At 39.2% G+C, this 18173-nt stretch overlaps 1 protein-coding gene across 2 annotated transcripts in view; it reads left to right on the top strand.

Moving 5' to 3' along the window:
• KHDRBS2 (KH RNA binding domain containing, signal transduction associated 2) overlaps window positions 1-16089 on the top strand; it is a 682130-nt gene extending 666041 nt beyond the window's left edge. For both annotated transcript variants that reach the window (XM_065912995.1, XM_065912996.1), the window contains one exon: window positions 15992-16089. In XM_065912995.1, the coding sequence (XP_065769067.1) occupies window positions 15992-16089 (98 nt within the window). The remainder of the gene's footprint in view (window positions 1-15991) is intronic.
• Window positions 16090-18173: the final 2084 nt, after the last annotated feature.

Below are 18173 nucleotides of genomic sequence, written 5' to 3'. Positions count from 1 at the left end.
AAAGGCAATCAAGGCTATGGTTTTTCCAGTAGTCATGTATGCATGTGAGAGTTAGACCATAAAGAAAGCTGAACACTGAAGAATTGGTGCTTTTGAACTGTGGTGTTGAAGACTGTTAAGAGTCCCTTGAACTGCACGAAGATCCAACCAATCAATTAGAAAGGAAATCAATCCTGAATATTCATTGGAAGGACTGATGCTGAAACTCCAATACACTGGCCACCTGATGTGAAGAACTGACTCATTGGAGAAGCCCTGATGCTGGGAAAGATTGAAGGCAGGAGGAGAAGGGGACAATCAAGGATGAGATGGTTGAATGGCATCACTGAATCAATTGACATGAGTTTGAGCAAGCTCTGGGGGATGGTGAAGGCAGGAGAGGAGGCCTGGCATGGTGCAGTCCATGGGTTCACAAAGAGTTGGTTACGACTGAGTGACTGAATCACAACGACCATCAGGAAACTTACACAAACCTCTTTTATAGCCTCATCCACCAATCCTTCAGCCTTTAGAACTGATACCACAATCACAGAAAGTAGATAAAATGAAATGGTAGAGGAATATGTCCAAGATGAAGAAACATGATGAAACCCTAGAAAAACAAGTAAATGAAGTTGAGATAGGCAACCCTTCAAAAATTGTATAATAATGATAATGAAGATGATACAGAATCTTGGAAAAAGAATGCAGGCAAGCATTGAGAAGATGCAATAAATGTTTGACAAACACATTGGAGAACTAAAAAGCAAATAGAGATGAACAATATAGTAATTGAATTGAAAAATACAATAGAAGTAATGAAAGGAGAATAACAGAGGAAGAAGAGCAGAATTTGAAGACAGAATGGTGGAATTCACTGCTGCAAAACAGAATAAAGGAAAACCATTTAAAAGGAATGAAGGCAGTCTAAGAAACCTCTGGGACAACATTAAACATACCAACATATAGGGGTCCCAGAAGAAGAAGAGAGAAAGGACCCGAGAAAATATTTGAAGAGATAATTGCTGAAAACTTCCCTAACATGGAAAAGGAAACTGTCACCTACACCCAGGAAGCATAGAGAAAACCAGGCAGGATAAATTCAAGAAGGAACATGCCAAGACAAAAGTAATCAAATTGACAAAAATAAAATTCAGATAAAAAGTATTAAAAGCAACAAGTATTATACAAAGGAACTCCCATGAGATTATCAGCTAATTTCACAGCAGGAATCCTGCAGGTCAGAAGGGAATGACAGATATGGTCAATATGATAAAGGAAAAAGCATACAACCAAGAATATTCTACCCAGCAAGGCTCTCATTTAGAATTGACAGAGAAATCAAAAGTTTCACAGATAAACATAAGGTAAAAGAATTTGGCACCACTAGACCAGCTTTGCAATAAATGCTAAAGGAGAGTCTCTAGGTAGGAAAGACAACAGCAAATTAAAATGACTTTGTACATATTTAAACTGCTATATCAAATCTCATGAGAACAGCAAACCCCAAAACTGCAGTGGATACAAACAAAAAAAGAAAAAAGAAAGAAAAAGCAACCCAAACACAACACTAAAGATGGCCATCACACCACAAGAGAAGAGGACAAGAAAAGAAGAAAAAACAAAAAATGACCTACGGAAACAGACCCAAAACAATTAAGAAAATGCATATAGGACATCTATGTTGATAATTATTTTAAAATTAAATGGATTAAATTCTCCAACCAAAAGACAAAGACTGGCTGAATGGTGTATATATGCTGTATACACAAGACGCTCTTCAGACCTAGGGATACATACAGACAGAAAGTAAGGGGATGGGAAAAGATATTCCATGTAAATAGAAATCTAAAGAAAGTTGGAGTAGCAATACCCATAATAGATAAAATAGACTTTTTAAAATGAAGCCTGCTCTAAGATAAGCAGAAGTACATTACATAATGATGAAGGGATCCTAAAAGAAGATATATCAATTGCAAATATATATGCATCCAACAAAGAACCTCAATACATAAGCAAATACTAAAAGCCATATAATGAGAAATTGACAGTAACACAGTAATAGTTGGGAGACATTTGTTGTCCAGGTACTAAGTCATGTCCAGCTCTTTGTGATCCCAGGGACTGCAGTGCTCCTCACCATCTCCCAGAGTTTGCCCAATGAGAGACATTAACACCCCACTTACATCAATGAACAGGACATCCAGATAGAAAATTAATAAGGAAACATAGGGTTAAATGACAACATTGCAACAGATGGACTTAATTGATATTTATGTAATATCCCACCCAAAAGCAGCAGAATACGATTTTTCTGCTGTGCACATGGGACATTCTCCAGTAGTGATCACATTCTGGGCCACAAAATGAGCTTCAGTAAATTTAAGAAAATTGAAATCCTATAAAACACCACAATGCTTTTCCAACCACAGTAATTCCAACCACCACAAGTAAAGTACAAGAAAAAAAAAAAAAAAAACACTGCAAAAACACAAAAAAGCTGAAGGTTAAATAATATGCTATTAAACAACCAATGGATCACTGAAGAAGTCAAAGGAAATAAAAATAATACCTAGAGACAAATGAAAACAAAAAACACAATGATCCAAAGCCTATGGGATGCAAAAATCAACAGTTCTAAGAAGGAAGCTATTATAATAGCAATACAATCTTACCTCAGGAAACCAAACAAAATCTAACCTTACACCTAAAAGAGAAAGAGAAAGAACAACAAAACCTAAAGCTAGTAAAAGGAAAAAGAATCATAAAAATCAAAGTAGAATTAAACTAAATAAATATGAAGAAAACAATAGCAAAGATCAATGAAACGAAAATCTGGTTCTTTGAAAAGATAAAAAGTATTATTAAACTTTTAGCTAGACTCATAAAAAAAGGAGAGAACTCAATTCAATAAAATTAGAAAGGAAAAATTACAACAGACACCACACAAATACAGAGAACTATAAGTGACTGCTTCAAGCAAATGAACAACTCTAAGGAAAAGAAAACTCTAAGAGAGAAAAAAAAAATTGAAGAAAGAAAAAAAAGAAAACTCTGAGAGAAAGAGCAAACTCTTAGAAAGGTACAATCACCCAAGATTGAAATGGAAAGAAATAGAAAATATAAAGAAACTAACCACAAGTACTGAAATATAAATTTTACTTTTAAAATTCTCAACAAAAAAAAAAGTCCAGAATCAGATGGCCTCACAGTCAAATTCAATCAAACATTTTGGGAAGAGCTAACATCTATCCTTCTGAAACTATTAAAAAACAAAAACAAAACCTCAGAGGAAGGAAAATGCTTAAACTCATTCTAAAAGACCACCATTACCCTGATACCAAAATCAGAAAAAGGTACATAACAAAAGAAAATCATAGACTAATATCATTGATGAACTAGATAGGACAACCCTCAACAAAATACTAGTAATCTGAATCCAACAATATATTAAAAGGATCATACACCATGATGAGGTCTGGGGTGAATAATTTTTCAATATTCACAAAAATCAATCCATGTGATACACCGCATCAACAATTTAAAGAATAAAAATCATATGATTATGCCAAGAGATACGGATAAATCTTTGGACAAATTTCAACACCCATGTATGATTAAAAACTCTCCAGAAAGTAGACATAGAAGGAACCTACATTAAAATAATAAAGGTCATAGAGACAAAGCTACAGCAAACATTACTCTCAATGGTGAAAAGCAAAAAGCATTTCCACTAAGGTCAGAAAGAAGACCAGATGCTTACTCTCATAACTTTTATTCAACATAGTTTTGGAAGCCCTAGCCATGGCAATCAAAGAAGAAAATAAATAAATAAATAAAAAGAACCCAAATATGAAAAGAACTATATGTCACTGTTTGCAGATGATGTGATACTATACATAAAAACATCCTAAAGGAGCTATCAATAACTATTAGACCTCATCAGTGTATTTGGTAACTTTGAAGGGTACAAATTTAATACAAAAAAAAAAAAACCTATTGCATTTCTAACACACTAACAATGAAAGATAAGAAAAAGAAATTCAAGAAACAATCCCATTTACCTTTTCATCAAAATAAAATAAAATACCTAGAAATCAGCTCAGTTCAATCACTCAGTCATGTAAAGCTCTTTGCAACCCCATGGACTGTATGCAGCACACCAGGCTTTCCTGTCCATCACCAACTTCCAAAGCTTACTCAAACTCATGTCCATTGAGTCAGTGATGCCATTCGACAATCTCATCCTCTGTTGTCCCCTTCTCCTCCCTCCTTCAATCTTTCCCAGAGTCAGGGTCTTAGCCAATGAGTCAGTTCTTCACATCAGGTGGTCAAAGTATTGGAGCTTCAGCATCAGTCCTTCCAATGAATATTCAGGACTGATTTCCTTTAGGACTGACTGGTTTGATGTCCTTGCAGTCCAAAGGACTGTCAAGAATCTTCTCCAACACCACATTTCAAAAGCATCAATTCTTTGGTGCTCAGCCTCCTTTTTTGTCCAACTCTCACATCCATACATGACTACTGGGAAAATCATAGCTTTGACTAGACAGACCTCTGTTTGCAAAGTAATGGCCCTGCTTTTAATATGCTGTCTAGGTTGCTCACAGCTTTTCTTCCAAGGAACAAGCATCTTTTAATTTCATGGCTGCAGTCACATCTGTAGTGATATTGGAGCCCAAGAAAATAAAGTCTGTCACTGTTTCTATTGTTTCCCCATTTATTTTCCGTGAAGTTATGGGACTGGATGCCATGATCTTGGTTTTTTGAATGTTGAGTTTTAAGCCAGCTTTTTCACTTTGCCCTTTCACTTTCATCAAGAGGCTCTCCAGTTTCTCTTTGCTTTCTGCCATAAGGGTGGTGTCATTGGCATATCTGATGTTGTTGATATTTTTCCCTCCAATCTTCATTCCAGCCTGTGCTTCTTCCAGCCCAGCGTTTCACATTATGTGCTCTGCGTATAAGTTAAATAATCAAGGTGACAGTATACCACCTTGATGTACTCCTTTTCCAATTTGGAACCAGTCTGTGTTTCCATGTCCAGTTCTAACGGTTGCTTCTTGACCTGCATACAGATTTCTCAGGGGGCGGGTAAGGTGGTCTGGTATTCCCATTTCTTTAAGAATTTTCCAGAGTTTGTTGTGTTCACACAAAGGCTTTGATGATAATGGCTTGGCATGGATAGGATTAGTAGGAATAGAAAGAAACAGATGAGCTAAATGGTTGAGAAAAGACAAAGCCTGATGATTGCTTATATCTACTGAGAAAACTTCAGAGGATGCTGAGGGTTTTTGATACGCAACTAGGTAAGTTGTTGGTAATAGTGCTATTCATTGAAATATGAAACTTAGAGCATTAAGTAGCATGAAGAAAGAGTTTTTTTAAAAAATGACTGACATTTGAGGAGATGTCCCACAGGCATTTAGATATGCATGTCAGAAGCTCACAGTGGTTTGTGACAATTAAAATACACCATCAATGTGTAGATGAAAAGACTTGCCGACTTGTCAAAGATGCCTTTCCACAAGAAAGAGGCCGAACTAGAACCCAAATGAAGGCCTGGCTATAGGACTAACAGGTTGTTGTTGCTTAGTTGCTAAGTCATATCCAACTCTTGTGATCCCCGTGGACAGAGGAACCTGCCAATCTCCTCTCTCCATGGGTTAGGACTTATAGGACTTTCATTCAAGCTCAAGGATACATCTGAGGGAGGCCTGTGGCTTCTTTTAGGGTACAAAATGAAGATGCAAAATATTTAAATATAATAGTTTATTCAATAAACAATTACCAAGTACCTATCATATGTGTCTTAAAACTCTAGAGTTTGGAATGGAATAGCTTCATTATTCTCCAAATGGATTATCCCAAGTGTTACTTGTTTCTAATTCCAAAGAGGTAAGGTGGGGAGATCAGTATATATGTAATTTTGGTGAAGACGGGAGTACATGCAATCAAGCACATAGCTTTTGCTGAGGGCTTGTGCCAGTCACAAGAAGTAGTCATCACTATTAAGAATGTTGGTGCTTTTCTAGGCATGAAAAGGTAGAAGAATCGGGCTCATAAAAATTGGTTCCTGAAAATACCTAGATATCTGAAGACCCGTTCTAGTTTTTGCCCAGAGAATGCCTCATTTCTGCTCTCCATCCTGCACTTCTTTCAGGAGGTGTTGAAAATCATCAGCTGCAGCCGTACATGGTTTAATCCTTGTAGTGGTAGATGGCAAGTGGCAATTTGTAGTTGACATTTCTTAGAACATAACTCATTATGTTCATCTCTGAAAAGAGAGGTTGGTCAGTCATATTTCCCCCTAATTACTCTTCCATTTTACCCTCTGTGTCTTAAAACAATAAACTCTGCAATTACATATAGTCACAATACAAATTGTGTGAATAAAATGGTTGAACCGTTAGGTTCTAATATTTCATTAATATTATAAAAAGTTCAGAGCATATCAGCTAAAAATGACTTTCACTTTGGATAAATATACACCTAGATTTTCCCCTCAGCAAATTCACTTCAAGCAGCCCACATTTTTGTTAATAAAATTAAAGCTACATTCTCACACATTTAGCTAATCAATTATTTGCTGTTGGACTCAATTGTTATACAATCAGAGAGGAGTAAAATAAATTGTCTTATTTGCTAGCCAAGCAAAGAAAAGTAAAAAGAGAATGGAATCCAGGGTCTTCCTTCAGATAAAAGAAAGTGAAGTTGCTCAGTCATGTTCGACTCTTTGAGACCCCATGGACTTTAGCCCACCAGGCTCCTCCATCTGTGGAATTTTCTAGGCAAGAGTACTGGAGTGGGTTGCCATTTCCTTCTCCAGGGGATCTTCCCGATCTAGGGATCGAACCCGGCTCTCCCACATTGCAGGTAGATGTTTTACCATCTGACCCACCAGGTGGAAAGATGGTGAGACAATTATAAATATATATGTTCTCTACTCTTGTAGCACATTTAAGATAAAGTCCCAAATTTTAGCAAGGAATTCCATATATATATTAGGAAAGCTACTAAACTTTCTGAGTTATTGCTTTCTCATCTTAAAGGAAGACAACACTAGCACCTATCTTGCAAGAAAATTGTATTTGCTAATAAAATACATAAAATGCCTAGCACTATATACGTGACCCCTAGTAGGTGTATCTTCATTTTTTTAGTAGGATAGGTATTTTACAATTAAATAATGAAAATTTGCATTATTATTATAGAGTGTTACAACCACTAAAAAGCATCTAACTTGACATATTCTCTTTGGGAATAAATAGCCATAAAGCAATATGTTCTTAAATATTTGAAAGATGCTTTTAAGTAGAATGATATTCCTCTAAGAAATGAGAAACCTGAGTACAACAAATTGAGTGGCTCAGAGCCAATGTGAACTTTAATAAATCTGTTGTAATGCTCTTGTATGATAATATGATGGGAAACCAAAGGCAGTTGTGAGTTGTAATAATAGAGATCAATTTAGGTTTCTCACATTAAGGAGTGATTTTTGCAAATTGGTTTGCAGTATGTGAAAAATAAGTGACAAGAGCTGTCCATTTTTGTTGCAGTGTGATTAAAGAAAATTTTGATATTCTTTTTCATATCTCAGAAATATAAGCAACTAGTTATCTAGCAAAAGATAACTAGTGAGCATAAGAGCTATGCCCTAGATAATCTTTATGATGTTCTATGTCCTTTCTGAGCTACTCTCTAACATCAATTTACTTTGAAGATGTCATGTTAAACCTACTTCTGGGAACAAAAACATTGAAATTTTACTTTCCAGGTAAATAATACAGACTTTTCATAAATTGGCACCTTTTTCCTGAGATTCATCCCCCCCCCCCCAACAACCTCAATGTTCATAGTATCTCCACAGCAATCAGAGAACATCATTTTTGCAAGTTTAAAAATCATCCAGATTTTTCCTTCCCACTCTGACTACTCCCCAAAGTATCTAATCCTGTGGTGGGAATGAAAGTGCATTGAGAAATATATACCACTTAATAGTCCTGATTTGCTGAGAGCAGAGCATTTGAGATGCAAAAGCTTTTAAAGTCACTAGAGTAACATTTAATGCACAAGAAGAGTTACCTGAGTGTGGGAGAGAGCAAATTAGCCAGGATGGTGTGTTCAGGCTCTCTCACCCACGTTTTGTAAACAATGACTATGACACAGCCGAGATCATTTATAGCACTGCACAATGGACATCACGAGGTACTTGCTTGGTCACAAGCTACTTTGTGCTGCAGTGATATGTAAGCTCCACCCAGAAAGCGGAGGCATCAGTACTGCATCACGGCTGTGTCTGTTGGGTCAGCCACGAGAGGAGAGAATTGTGGTACGGCTGCTGTGCCAGCCAGGAGAGAAGAAACCTGTCTTGAGTTCCTACAGTTCCTTGAGTCTTCTTCCAGCCTCTTAGCTTGCGCCTTTCCTACCCTGGGTTCAGCTTACAGTGAGATACACAGCAAGACAATTGGTGACACGAACAGAATCAGTGATACACTGAGTAATTTACATCCCTTTATCAAAGTAAAATATTCTGGAATGATGCTTATTAGCATGTAAAGGATATATACCTATAAATCCTGCAAAACTCTGTGGCCTAATTGCTAAGAATGTGTTTCTGAATGAGTCCTATTTCACTTATTTTGCATAATTGATTCTTAAATTCATTGTAGTAAGATCATTTCTTTATTTGTACTTTATAAATATTTACAGTGTCCTTACTACTTGTCTATCACTGTAAAAAAAAAAAGTCTTTTTGTAGCTGTTAGAATCAAACTAGATCAGGTGGTACTGTTATTGAAAGGAGGTTTGGGGAGGGGGGCGTGTGTCTGACTGCTCCCCACTCAAAAGCCAGTAAACAGGCCAGGCTGGTGGAAAGGAAAGTTTGCTTTATTTCAGATGCCGGCAACTTGATGGGAGGGTAGCAGACATTTGTCCAAAGGATGGCTTCCCCCTTGACAAGCAGTGGCTGAGAGCCTCTATAGATGGCGGGGGGCGGGGGGTGCTACATGCAGAAACAGCACAGTCATCTCTAGCAGTCATTTTCAAATTGGTCATCAGTGTTCTGACTAGCATCATTTTGGTTGCTTTCAGTTCAGTTCAGTTGCTCAGTCGTGTCTCACTCTTTGTGACCCCATGAACAGCAGCATGCCAGGCCTCCCTGTCCATCACCAACTCCCAGAGTTCACCCAAACCCATGTCCATCGAGTCGGTGATGCCATTCAACCATTTGATCCTTCATCGTCCCCTTCTCCTGCCCTCAATCTTTCCCAGCATTAGGGTCTTTTCCATTGAGTCAGCTCTTCGCATCAAGCAGCCAGAGTACTGGAGTTTCAGCTTCAGCATCAGTCCTTCCAATGAACACCCAGAACTGATCTCCTTTAGGGTGGACTGGTTGGATCTCCTTGCAGTCCAAGGGACTCTCACAAGTCTTCTCCAACAGCACAGCTCAAAAGCATCAATTCTTCAGTGCTCAGCTTTCTTTATAGTCTAACTCTCACATCCATACATGACCACTGGAAAAACCATAGCCTTGATTAGATGGACCTTTGTTGGCAGAGTAATGTCTCTGCTTTTTAATATGCTGTCTAGGTTGGTCATAACTTTCTTTCCAACGAATAAGTGTCTTTTAATTTCATGGCTGCAATCGTCATCTGCAGTGATTTTAGAGCCAGAAAAATATGAAGTCAGCCACTGTTTCCATTGTTTCCCCATTTATTTGCCATGAAGTGTTGGGACCGGATGCCATGATCTTAGTTTTCTGAATGTTGAGCTTTAAGCCAACTTTTTCATTTCCCTCTTTCACTTTCATCAAGAGGCTCTTTAGTTCTTCTTCACTCTCTGCCATAATGGTGGTGTCATCTGCACCACCCTTGGTTGTTTTAGGTACAGTTAATCTTCAGTTCTGGGATGGACTTATTCCCATTTCATTGCAGTCAGTTCTCAGAATTGTGGCAGTTCAAGTCCTGGGTACAGTCTGGTCATCCTGTAGTTAACTTCTCCACCTGTTGTTTTGGTATCTATAAGACAGCTCCCAGGATATGGCTCAGAATATTATCTACAGCCTTTGAGAAAAGAAACAACTAAAGGTCCCTAACTATGTTTAATGACTACGCTATTATTTAGTCTCCTTAGACTGTTTTCCTTTGCTTCAGCATTTCTCACTTCTCTGATTAAATTTATTCTTTGACTAAAGTTTTCCACAGGCAAAAGACAGGCAGAAGGCATGGTGGGGGCTGGGGGTGTGGGCAAGGATCATAGAGTCCTGCTCCATTTTGGTACAAAATAATTAATACAGGAAACATTTTAAAGAATATGAGTTCTCTGAGTTAAACAGGATCTGAATTCTTCTCTGGGTTAAACAGGGTCTGAATTCTTAGTCACACCATATATTTACTCAGAAAATAAGCTACTTGATTCAGTGTTAGAGTTCAGTCCAAGTTGAATTGAATGATGGAAGTTAGTAACTCTCTTCTGCAGGCTTTCCTCAGATGTCTATTACAACTGTCGTGATTTATGACACCTCATGTTAGTCTTGTCCTGTGATCTCCTCAAGGCTCCTTAAACCATCTTCCTATGCAGGGCTTAGTATAAGGACTGGCACATAGGAGATCTGAAAGAAAAACAAGAAAATTTTATTTAATGAATGCTTTATTTGCCTACTTTCCTTCCTATCATATATTGTCAGTCAGTTCAGTCGCTCAGTCCTGTCTCACTCTTTGCAACCCCATGGACTGCAGCCCGCCAGGCTTCCCTGTCCATCACCAACTCCCGGAGCTTACTCAAACTCATGTCCATTGAGTCGGTGATGCCATTGAACCATCTCACCCTGTCATCCCCTTCACCTCCTGCCTCAATCTTTCCCAGCATCAGAGTCTTTTCAAATGAGACAGTTCTTCACATCAGGTGGCCAAAAGTATTGGAGTTTCAGCTTCAGCATAAGTCCTTCCAATGAATATTCAGGACTAATTTCCTTTAGGGTGGACTGATTGGATCTCCTTGCAGTTCAAGGGACTCTCAAGAGTCTCCTCCAACACTAAAGTTTTAAAGCATCAATTCTTCGGCGCTCAGCTTTCATTATATACTGTAAGGTACATTAAAATCTTTATTGGGAAACCCAACCAGAAATGGTAGGGATTTGATCAAATCAGTTGAATTCTACTTCTCATATCTTCATTTGCTTTTTCCAGAGCCACAATTCAGTAAACCACTCCAGTAATTTCCAACTTGGCAGTTAGTTTGTCCCCTTTTCTAAGGAATGATGTATTTATTTGCTCTATTCATATACATAGAGTAGCTAGTGCTTCTCAGGAAACAGTGATCTTGATATTTTACTTTCCCTATCATTTTCTAAAAGTAAAAAGAACACCCTCTAAATTTTATTGTCTGCAATGATTTTTCAATAACATCCTTCATAGGAATTGAAATATTTGGCCAGGACTCCGAAATTTGTATGGAGTCCTAAAATATTTTAAATCCATTCTGTCTGCTAAATAGAAGAACTCCAAGAAGACAGACAAATTCGAAGTTCACCTGGATCTTTCTAAGTTCACATTTTAGAGAATTCCCATCACTAGCACTTTATAATAATTTGTCTATCCCTATGGGCAAGGTTCTATGGTGGACTCAAGTTGAAATCACTCTGAATTTCTAAGAATTATTTATATTTCTGAATTAATTCAAGAGCTTCCGGTGAGCAGTGAGGGTATTGGCTGACAACACAAGGCTCAGTGACGCACTGTTTGATTCATGACCAAGGAAACCATTTATTGAGTCAGTGCTTTCCAGTCCAGACCCAAAGTCCAAAACTTGAGTGAGAGAAGCTGGCTTGTGTTATACTGTAGTGACTGACTATCTGTAACCATCCTGATATTAAGAAAAATATAGACCAAGGAAATATGCACAGATAGAAACAGTATTTCCCTCACCTTTTATTATTGAAAAGATGTAAACAATGGGCCCAAGATCTGAATTAAGTGAAATTGATTTCTTCTGCTAATAGTAAGGACTCAGACAAATCTAAAACTCCCTTTGCCTGGGGAGGATATCAGCTTGCCTTTTTTTTAAACATTGAAGTGGAATATGGCCTCTGTAGCCTCACACCAAATTAAATCTCAAAGACTGAATTTGGGGTGAAGCAGAAGAGAACTGACTTGGGCCCGCGCCTCCCCCGTCATTCCGGGGAGGGTCCCGCTGGGCCCGCCAGGCACCCGGCACGCGGGGCCGCTCGTTTGCCCTGCGCCCGGCAGGCCCAGTGGAGAGCCCAGGGCAGGGAAGCGAGGTCGGGCTCCGCAGTCCCGCAGCCTTGAGGAGCCTCCGGCCGCAGCCGGTGTGCGGACTCGGCTGGGTCGCCTCGCTCGAGAGAGTGTCCCCAGGACGAGAGCCTTGGGGTCGGGCTAGAAGAAGACGGCTCTGCGGCGGGCGGACGGGCGAGATGGGCGTGCTGGGCGCCTCCGCTGCACGCGGTGAGGCCGCGGCCCGCCGGCCCAGACCGCGGGCCAGGGACGCGGGAGGCTCCGGGGTGGCTGGGCGTGCCGGCGCCCCAGGGCCGCCCCCGTGTCCGCGGCGCCTGTGTTCCTGCCGTCTCCGCCGCGTCTCGGTCTTCCGGCCCCCGGAGCGCCCGCGCCCCTCGCGGTGCAGGCGCGCCGCCCTCAGTCGCGGCCCGCACCGCCTGGCACCTCAGGGGGCCAACCTCGCCCACGTCCCCCGTCTGGGGCCGAACTGGCCTCGTCTCGCGGGGGTGTAGTCCCGCTGCCTCTTGGCCGGCGGCGCGCCGGGCAGAGAGCCCTCCGTGGTTCTGGGGGGAGCTGGACACGGAGGGCTGCGCGTGGGGGGCGCACGACGGCAGTACCGGAGTGTTCTCGCGGCGGGGGCCCGGGCCGCCCCTGCGCTGGAGGCCTCTGGCGGTGAGACCCCGTGATGGGCCTCGGGGCCTACTTGCGTCCGGATCATTTTGAACAGCCCTGGGGCCGGTCGTGGTGGCGCGCAGCCGCCCCACCTCCACCATCAGTTTGCTGTTCTGGAGAGTTGTTATTTAGTTGCTAAGTCATATCTGACTCTTTTGTGACCCTACGGAATGTAGCTCGCCAGCTTCCTCCATCCATGGAATTTCTCAGGCAAGAATACCGGAGTGGGGTTGCCATTTCCTTCTTCAGGAGGCTCTTCTGACCCAGGGACTGAACTGGTGAATTCTACTTTGGCAGGCAGACTATCACTAAGCCACCAGGGAAGCCCCCTGGAGCTTTAGATAAAGTCAAATAAAACTAAGTCAGTGAGTTTTTATTAAACACATGTGCTCTGTGGCAAGTCCCCAAGATTATGCCAGTTTAAAAGCTCTAACAAATCTGGGGTAGATATGGCAGCTACGACTGTGTTGTTTTGCGTTTCTGCAGGAACATTCAGCATCTAAGAAACAATCCAGGACTTCATCCCCTGGGAAACTTGAAACCTATATTATTCGCAGCTCCTAAAACACATAAATTGCAACTCAGGGATCTTCAACACCTTAGATCAAATGAAGCAAAAGGTGGTGCATTCCCCCTGTTAAAAACAGTAATAGAACAGGGTAGATTTTATCTTCTATCACTAGAGGGTGAAGACATTGACATATTCTTGATAATTCATAGACAAAGTATAAAATTCACATTATATAAGGCTGACAAGGCTTAACCTATTTTCCCTTCCAGTACATCAAAGAAATTTTTCTTTAATTCCAATCAAGTGCACAGATCACATTATTCTCCAAAATGTCTATGTTGAGAAAGTCCAGCTGCTGCTGCTGCTGCTGCTAAGTCACTTCAGTCTATGTGTCTATGGGGTCTGTGTGACCCCATAGACGGCAGCCCACTAGGCTCTCCCGTCCATGGGATTCTCCAGGCAAGAACACTGGAGTGGGTTGCCATTTCCTTCTTCAATGCATGAAAATGAAAAGTGAAAATGAAGTTGCTCAGTCGTGTCTGACACCTAGTGACCCCGTGGACTGCAGCCTATCAGGCTCCTCCATCCATGGGATTTTGCAGGCAAGAGTACTAGAGTGGGTTGCCATTGCCTTCTCCGGAGAAAGCCCAGCAGCTTGGACTTAAATTCCTGTCTTCAAGAGATGCTGTGAAAAAGACCAATATCTACAATCCCCCACCAAAAATGAAAACATGATCTGAAGTGTGGCCTCTAAGCCTTTCCTGTAAAAGTCCAGAGTGTAAATACTTTAGGCTTTGCACCAGTATGGTCACAATCACACACATCTTCCTTTGTAGAGAAAAGGCAACCACATACAATGTTTTAATAAATAAGCATACTTGTATTCTAATAAAACTGCATTTATGAAAACAGACATCTGGGCAAATTTGGCTCAAAGGTCTTAGTTTTCCAACCCCTGATCCAGGTATATCTATATTCTGACCCAAGGTAACATTTCTCATATTTATTTAGGGTCTCACTTTTATGTCCCAATATATACTGAAATAAACATAAGCATGTTTATTAAAGGGTTTCCCTCGTGGCTCAGACAATAAAAATAAATAGTGAAAGAGATGAAATCCTTCATTTATCATCTTATATCATTTGTAATGAAGGTATTCTGATGAAGGATATCCTTAGACACCTAATGTTCACCCCTTTAATGCTATTTTCCCCTACATCAACCCAACTTTTGTTCATTTTTCTATATTGTAGATCATTATTTCTTGCATTATAGTAAGTACAATTTAAATTTTTTCCTATTATGTTTGCTGATGACATTTTTAGAGCACTTGAACTTTCCAGAGGTATATGCCCTCAATCTGCAGTGATTTTCCAGTTATTTCCATTACCACCACCTTTTATATCAGCTATCGATACCAGTGTATGTCTTTCTAGTAATCCCTCTTCTTATTCCCATACTTCCTCCCACCATAGTCCAGTCTGCTCTGTAATAAAGAACTGAATTCTGATTGAAAGGCCTAGATAACCTAGCTTCTGGGACCATATAAGTCACCACAGACACTTTGGCCCTTTGGAAAAGCACTACATTTCCCTTCCAGGTACACAGACTTTACAGAAACTATTTTTCACAATACCCAAAAGCTTGGTTGCTTTTCTTGTCTGTTGGCCAGGTCCCAGAACATTGAGGTTACTGGAAGTCAGATTAAACATAATGATGAATTGTCCTAGTGTACTAATACCGCTTTATTTTCCAACTTGTTTATTTGAAAAACTGATAGAAGATTTTTCTTTATTGATTTGGCTACTGAAACTTACTCTCACTAACTTGGATAGATTAGCACAAATGAACCTCAAACTTGGACCCAGATCAGTGGCCACAACCTTTATGGCATCAAGGACTGGTTTCACAAAAGACAGTTTTTCCACAGACCAGGGGTGGGGGAAGGTTTTGGGATGATTCAAGTGCCCTTTATTTCTAACTTAATGCCACTGCTCATCTGACAGGAGGTACCAGTCCATGGCCCAGAGGCTGGGGACCCTTGATCTAGGGGACCATGTAAAAATTCCCAAACCCTGGGTCTCAAGCTTTAGAGTTTCTAATCATTTGGTTTTGGAGATAGAAAACAGACATTAGGCATTTTGTGTCTTATTTGGTTTCAAGATTCCCAGATTATTCTTATGTTAATCAGTGGCTAAAAACTACTGTTTTCCCCTATCCAGCTTCTTTTAGGAGTCTGTGTAAAGAATAAGAAAGGGGTGGTTTACCTTGATGCTCCTCTTTCTTTTTAATGTGGACTTTCTGTTTAAATGTTCTTAACTTTCTGTGCTTTGAAAAATGCCATGCTGGCTTATTTCCAAGTGGTTGCATTTCAAAATATAAACTTTTTTTGGATGATCTCACCATGTGGAACATGTAGTAAGGCTAGAGCCTTCAGTGTTAAGATGCCTTAACACTGGCATCTTAACAGTGTGTGTCTTTTAATTCTCAAAAGAGAATTAAGATGTCTTAATTCTCTTTTCTACTATTGCATCTTAAGTAACTGCTTTCAATAACTGTGAAGGAAAGTGAATGTTACTATCTATCTCTTGTTCATAGCACCAGAAGAATGGGCCACGACTCACTCCAGCCTGAAAGCACCTCCATCAAGGTCAGCCCGAGGGGGATACAGGGAGCACCCCTATGGTAGATACTGAGGGTTCTCCTCGCCTGTGACCTCACCTCAGAGACAGTTCGTAGCCTGTGGTCTCCACATAAACAACAACATGACAAGTAATAGTCCTTTTTTTTTGTTCCTATTCTAGGGATAACTGCCCATGATTGCTCCCATATATTTCTTGTATTTCCCCTATGCAGTTGGCATGACAATGACACTATTATTATTTTACAACACAGACTAAAAAAGATGTTGGCAAGCATCGTCTATAAACCATCATTCAGTAGGATGATACTCTCTGGGTTGTTTTCATTGTTGTGTGTAATCTTTTTCTCTCTCTATTATTTTTTTTTTTTTAACAAAGAGCATGAATCTCTTAACAGACTTTAAGTCTCAATCAATTAGAAAAAACTTTGTTTAAGTTTACTAAAAGACTGTAACACAATATTTGAACTAGCTATAATAAAGTTGTAGATAAGATGTTTTAACCTGTCTTTTAATATCTGTTAGTTAGATGAAGCTGTTTGATATTAAGTTTGTAAATTTAATTTTAAATGCTGTTTTAATGGAGTTGAAAACAAGCAGCTACTGTATGTATGTAGCTAACTGAATTTGTTTAGTGTTTTAACCTGTATTTGTTAAAAAAGAAAAAAACACACACATAAAGTTCCATGTGTAAGCTTCTCTAAATAGGAAACCACAATTTGTCAAATATGTTTGCCATAATTTGTCAATAAAGCTGAAAGCTTTTGTAAAAACTAAATTTGGAATTACTTGTTTTCTAGCTTTAAATGCCTGCTTTATTTCTTCTTCAAGATATGCCTAAAATGTTTTCTATTTAAAAATTACAAAAATGAACCCAAGCCTGTTTTAAGATATTTGTGTAATACTTTAAAAGTGTACTAATAACTTATGGTTGTTAAATAATTTAAAAGTTAGCAAACTAAACTGTTACATGAATCATGGTTAGTAGACACTAATGTATAACATGTTAATGGAAGAAAATGGATTTAGAATAATAAATGGATTTTAAACTATCCTCTAAGCTTTATCTTGCTAAACACAAATTCTGGTTGACTTGTTTGCATTAGCTTGTCTCTCGTGAGAAAGAGTAATGGAGTATAAAGAGGTAAGATTACCACTTACCACTGTCTAAATGCCTAGTTCTTCAACCTTTGAGTTTCCCGCACATTAAATATCCCATCCAACATGTAAGCATTGCGTAGATTCACTTTATTGTTTTCACTCAAAGGAATATGTGGTCTTCATTTGCGTAGTTTACAACAATTTGTTTTGACAAACAAATCATCAGTGTCACTGGCCACTTGTTGCTATTCAACCTCAAAACTTTATTTGTAATTTTCAGTGCTAAATATCACCGCCCTTGAAGGCAGTTTAGAGGGCTGATATTTCTTTTGAGACTATCAGACTTGATGGCTGATGATTGTTAACGAAATATGTCGCAGGACTCAAAGGATGACTAAACGTTAAAACAGGTAACATTAGTAGTAACTCTGTAATTTTGCTATGCAACAGTAATGTTAAATATTCTCAGTTATTAAGTTCCTGATAGTTAAAAAAGTAAACCTACAAAAACATAACAAATAGGTCTATAGGTTATTAAAACAACTAATTAACGTTAACTAGAGGCACCAAAATTATTTTACAATATATAACCCTCAAGGTAATAAACAGTACTAAAATTAACAATAATAGTAATGCAACTCTTGTTAACATCAAATGTAAGCTAAATTTTGATGGAACAAAGAAAATGAAAGACTCGATGGTAGGGATGAATGCAAAAACTGTTAATCTCTTAAAAACAATTTTTTTTGTTTATGGTGGCTTTTGTCAATGTAATTGGTTTACTTTTTTGCTGCTAACCAGCTTAGGCATATTGCTGTTCAGTTCTTGCAGCTGGAGTTGCATGCTGATAGTTTTATGAAGTGTGTGTCTGTCATCAATTAAATGTCTAACATTTACCTTTCACAAAATGCTATTGAGTTGTATTTAATTTGTACTCTTTTTTTTTCCCCACTATTTCAGGTAACCACAAGCAAAGAGCACATAGTTGAATAGCAGGTGTGATGGGCTAAGAAGTACAGAGGTAAGTTTATTTTTATC

This window comes from Muntiacus reevesi, chromosome 20 (assembly GCF_963930625.1).
Source record: "Muntiacus reevesi chromosome 20, mMunRee1.1, whole genome shotgun sequence".
NCBI lineage: Eukaryota > Metazoa > Chordata > Mammalia > Artiodactyla > Cervidae > Muntiacus > Muntiacus reevesi.
The sequence above is the reverse complement of the archived record's forward strand: the minus strand, read 5'-3'. Positions and strand labels throughout refer to the sequence as shown.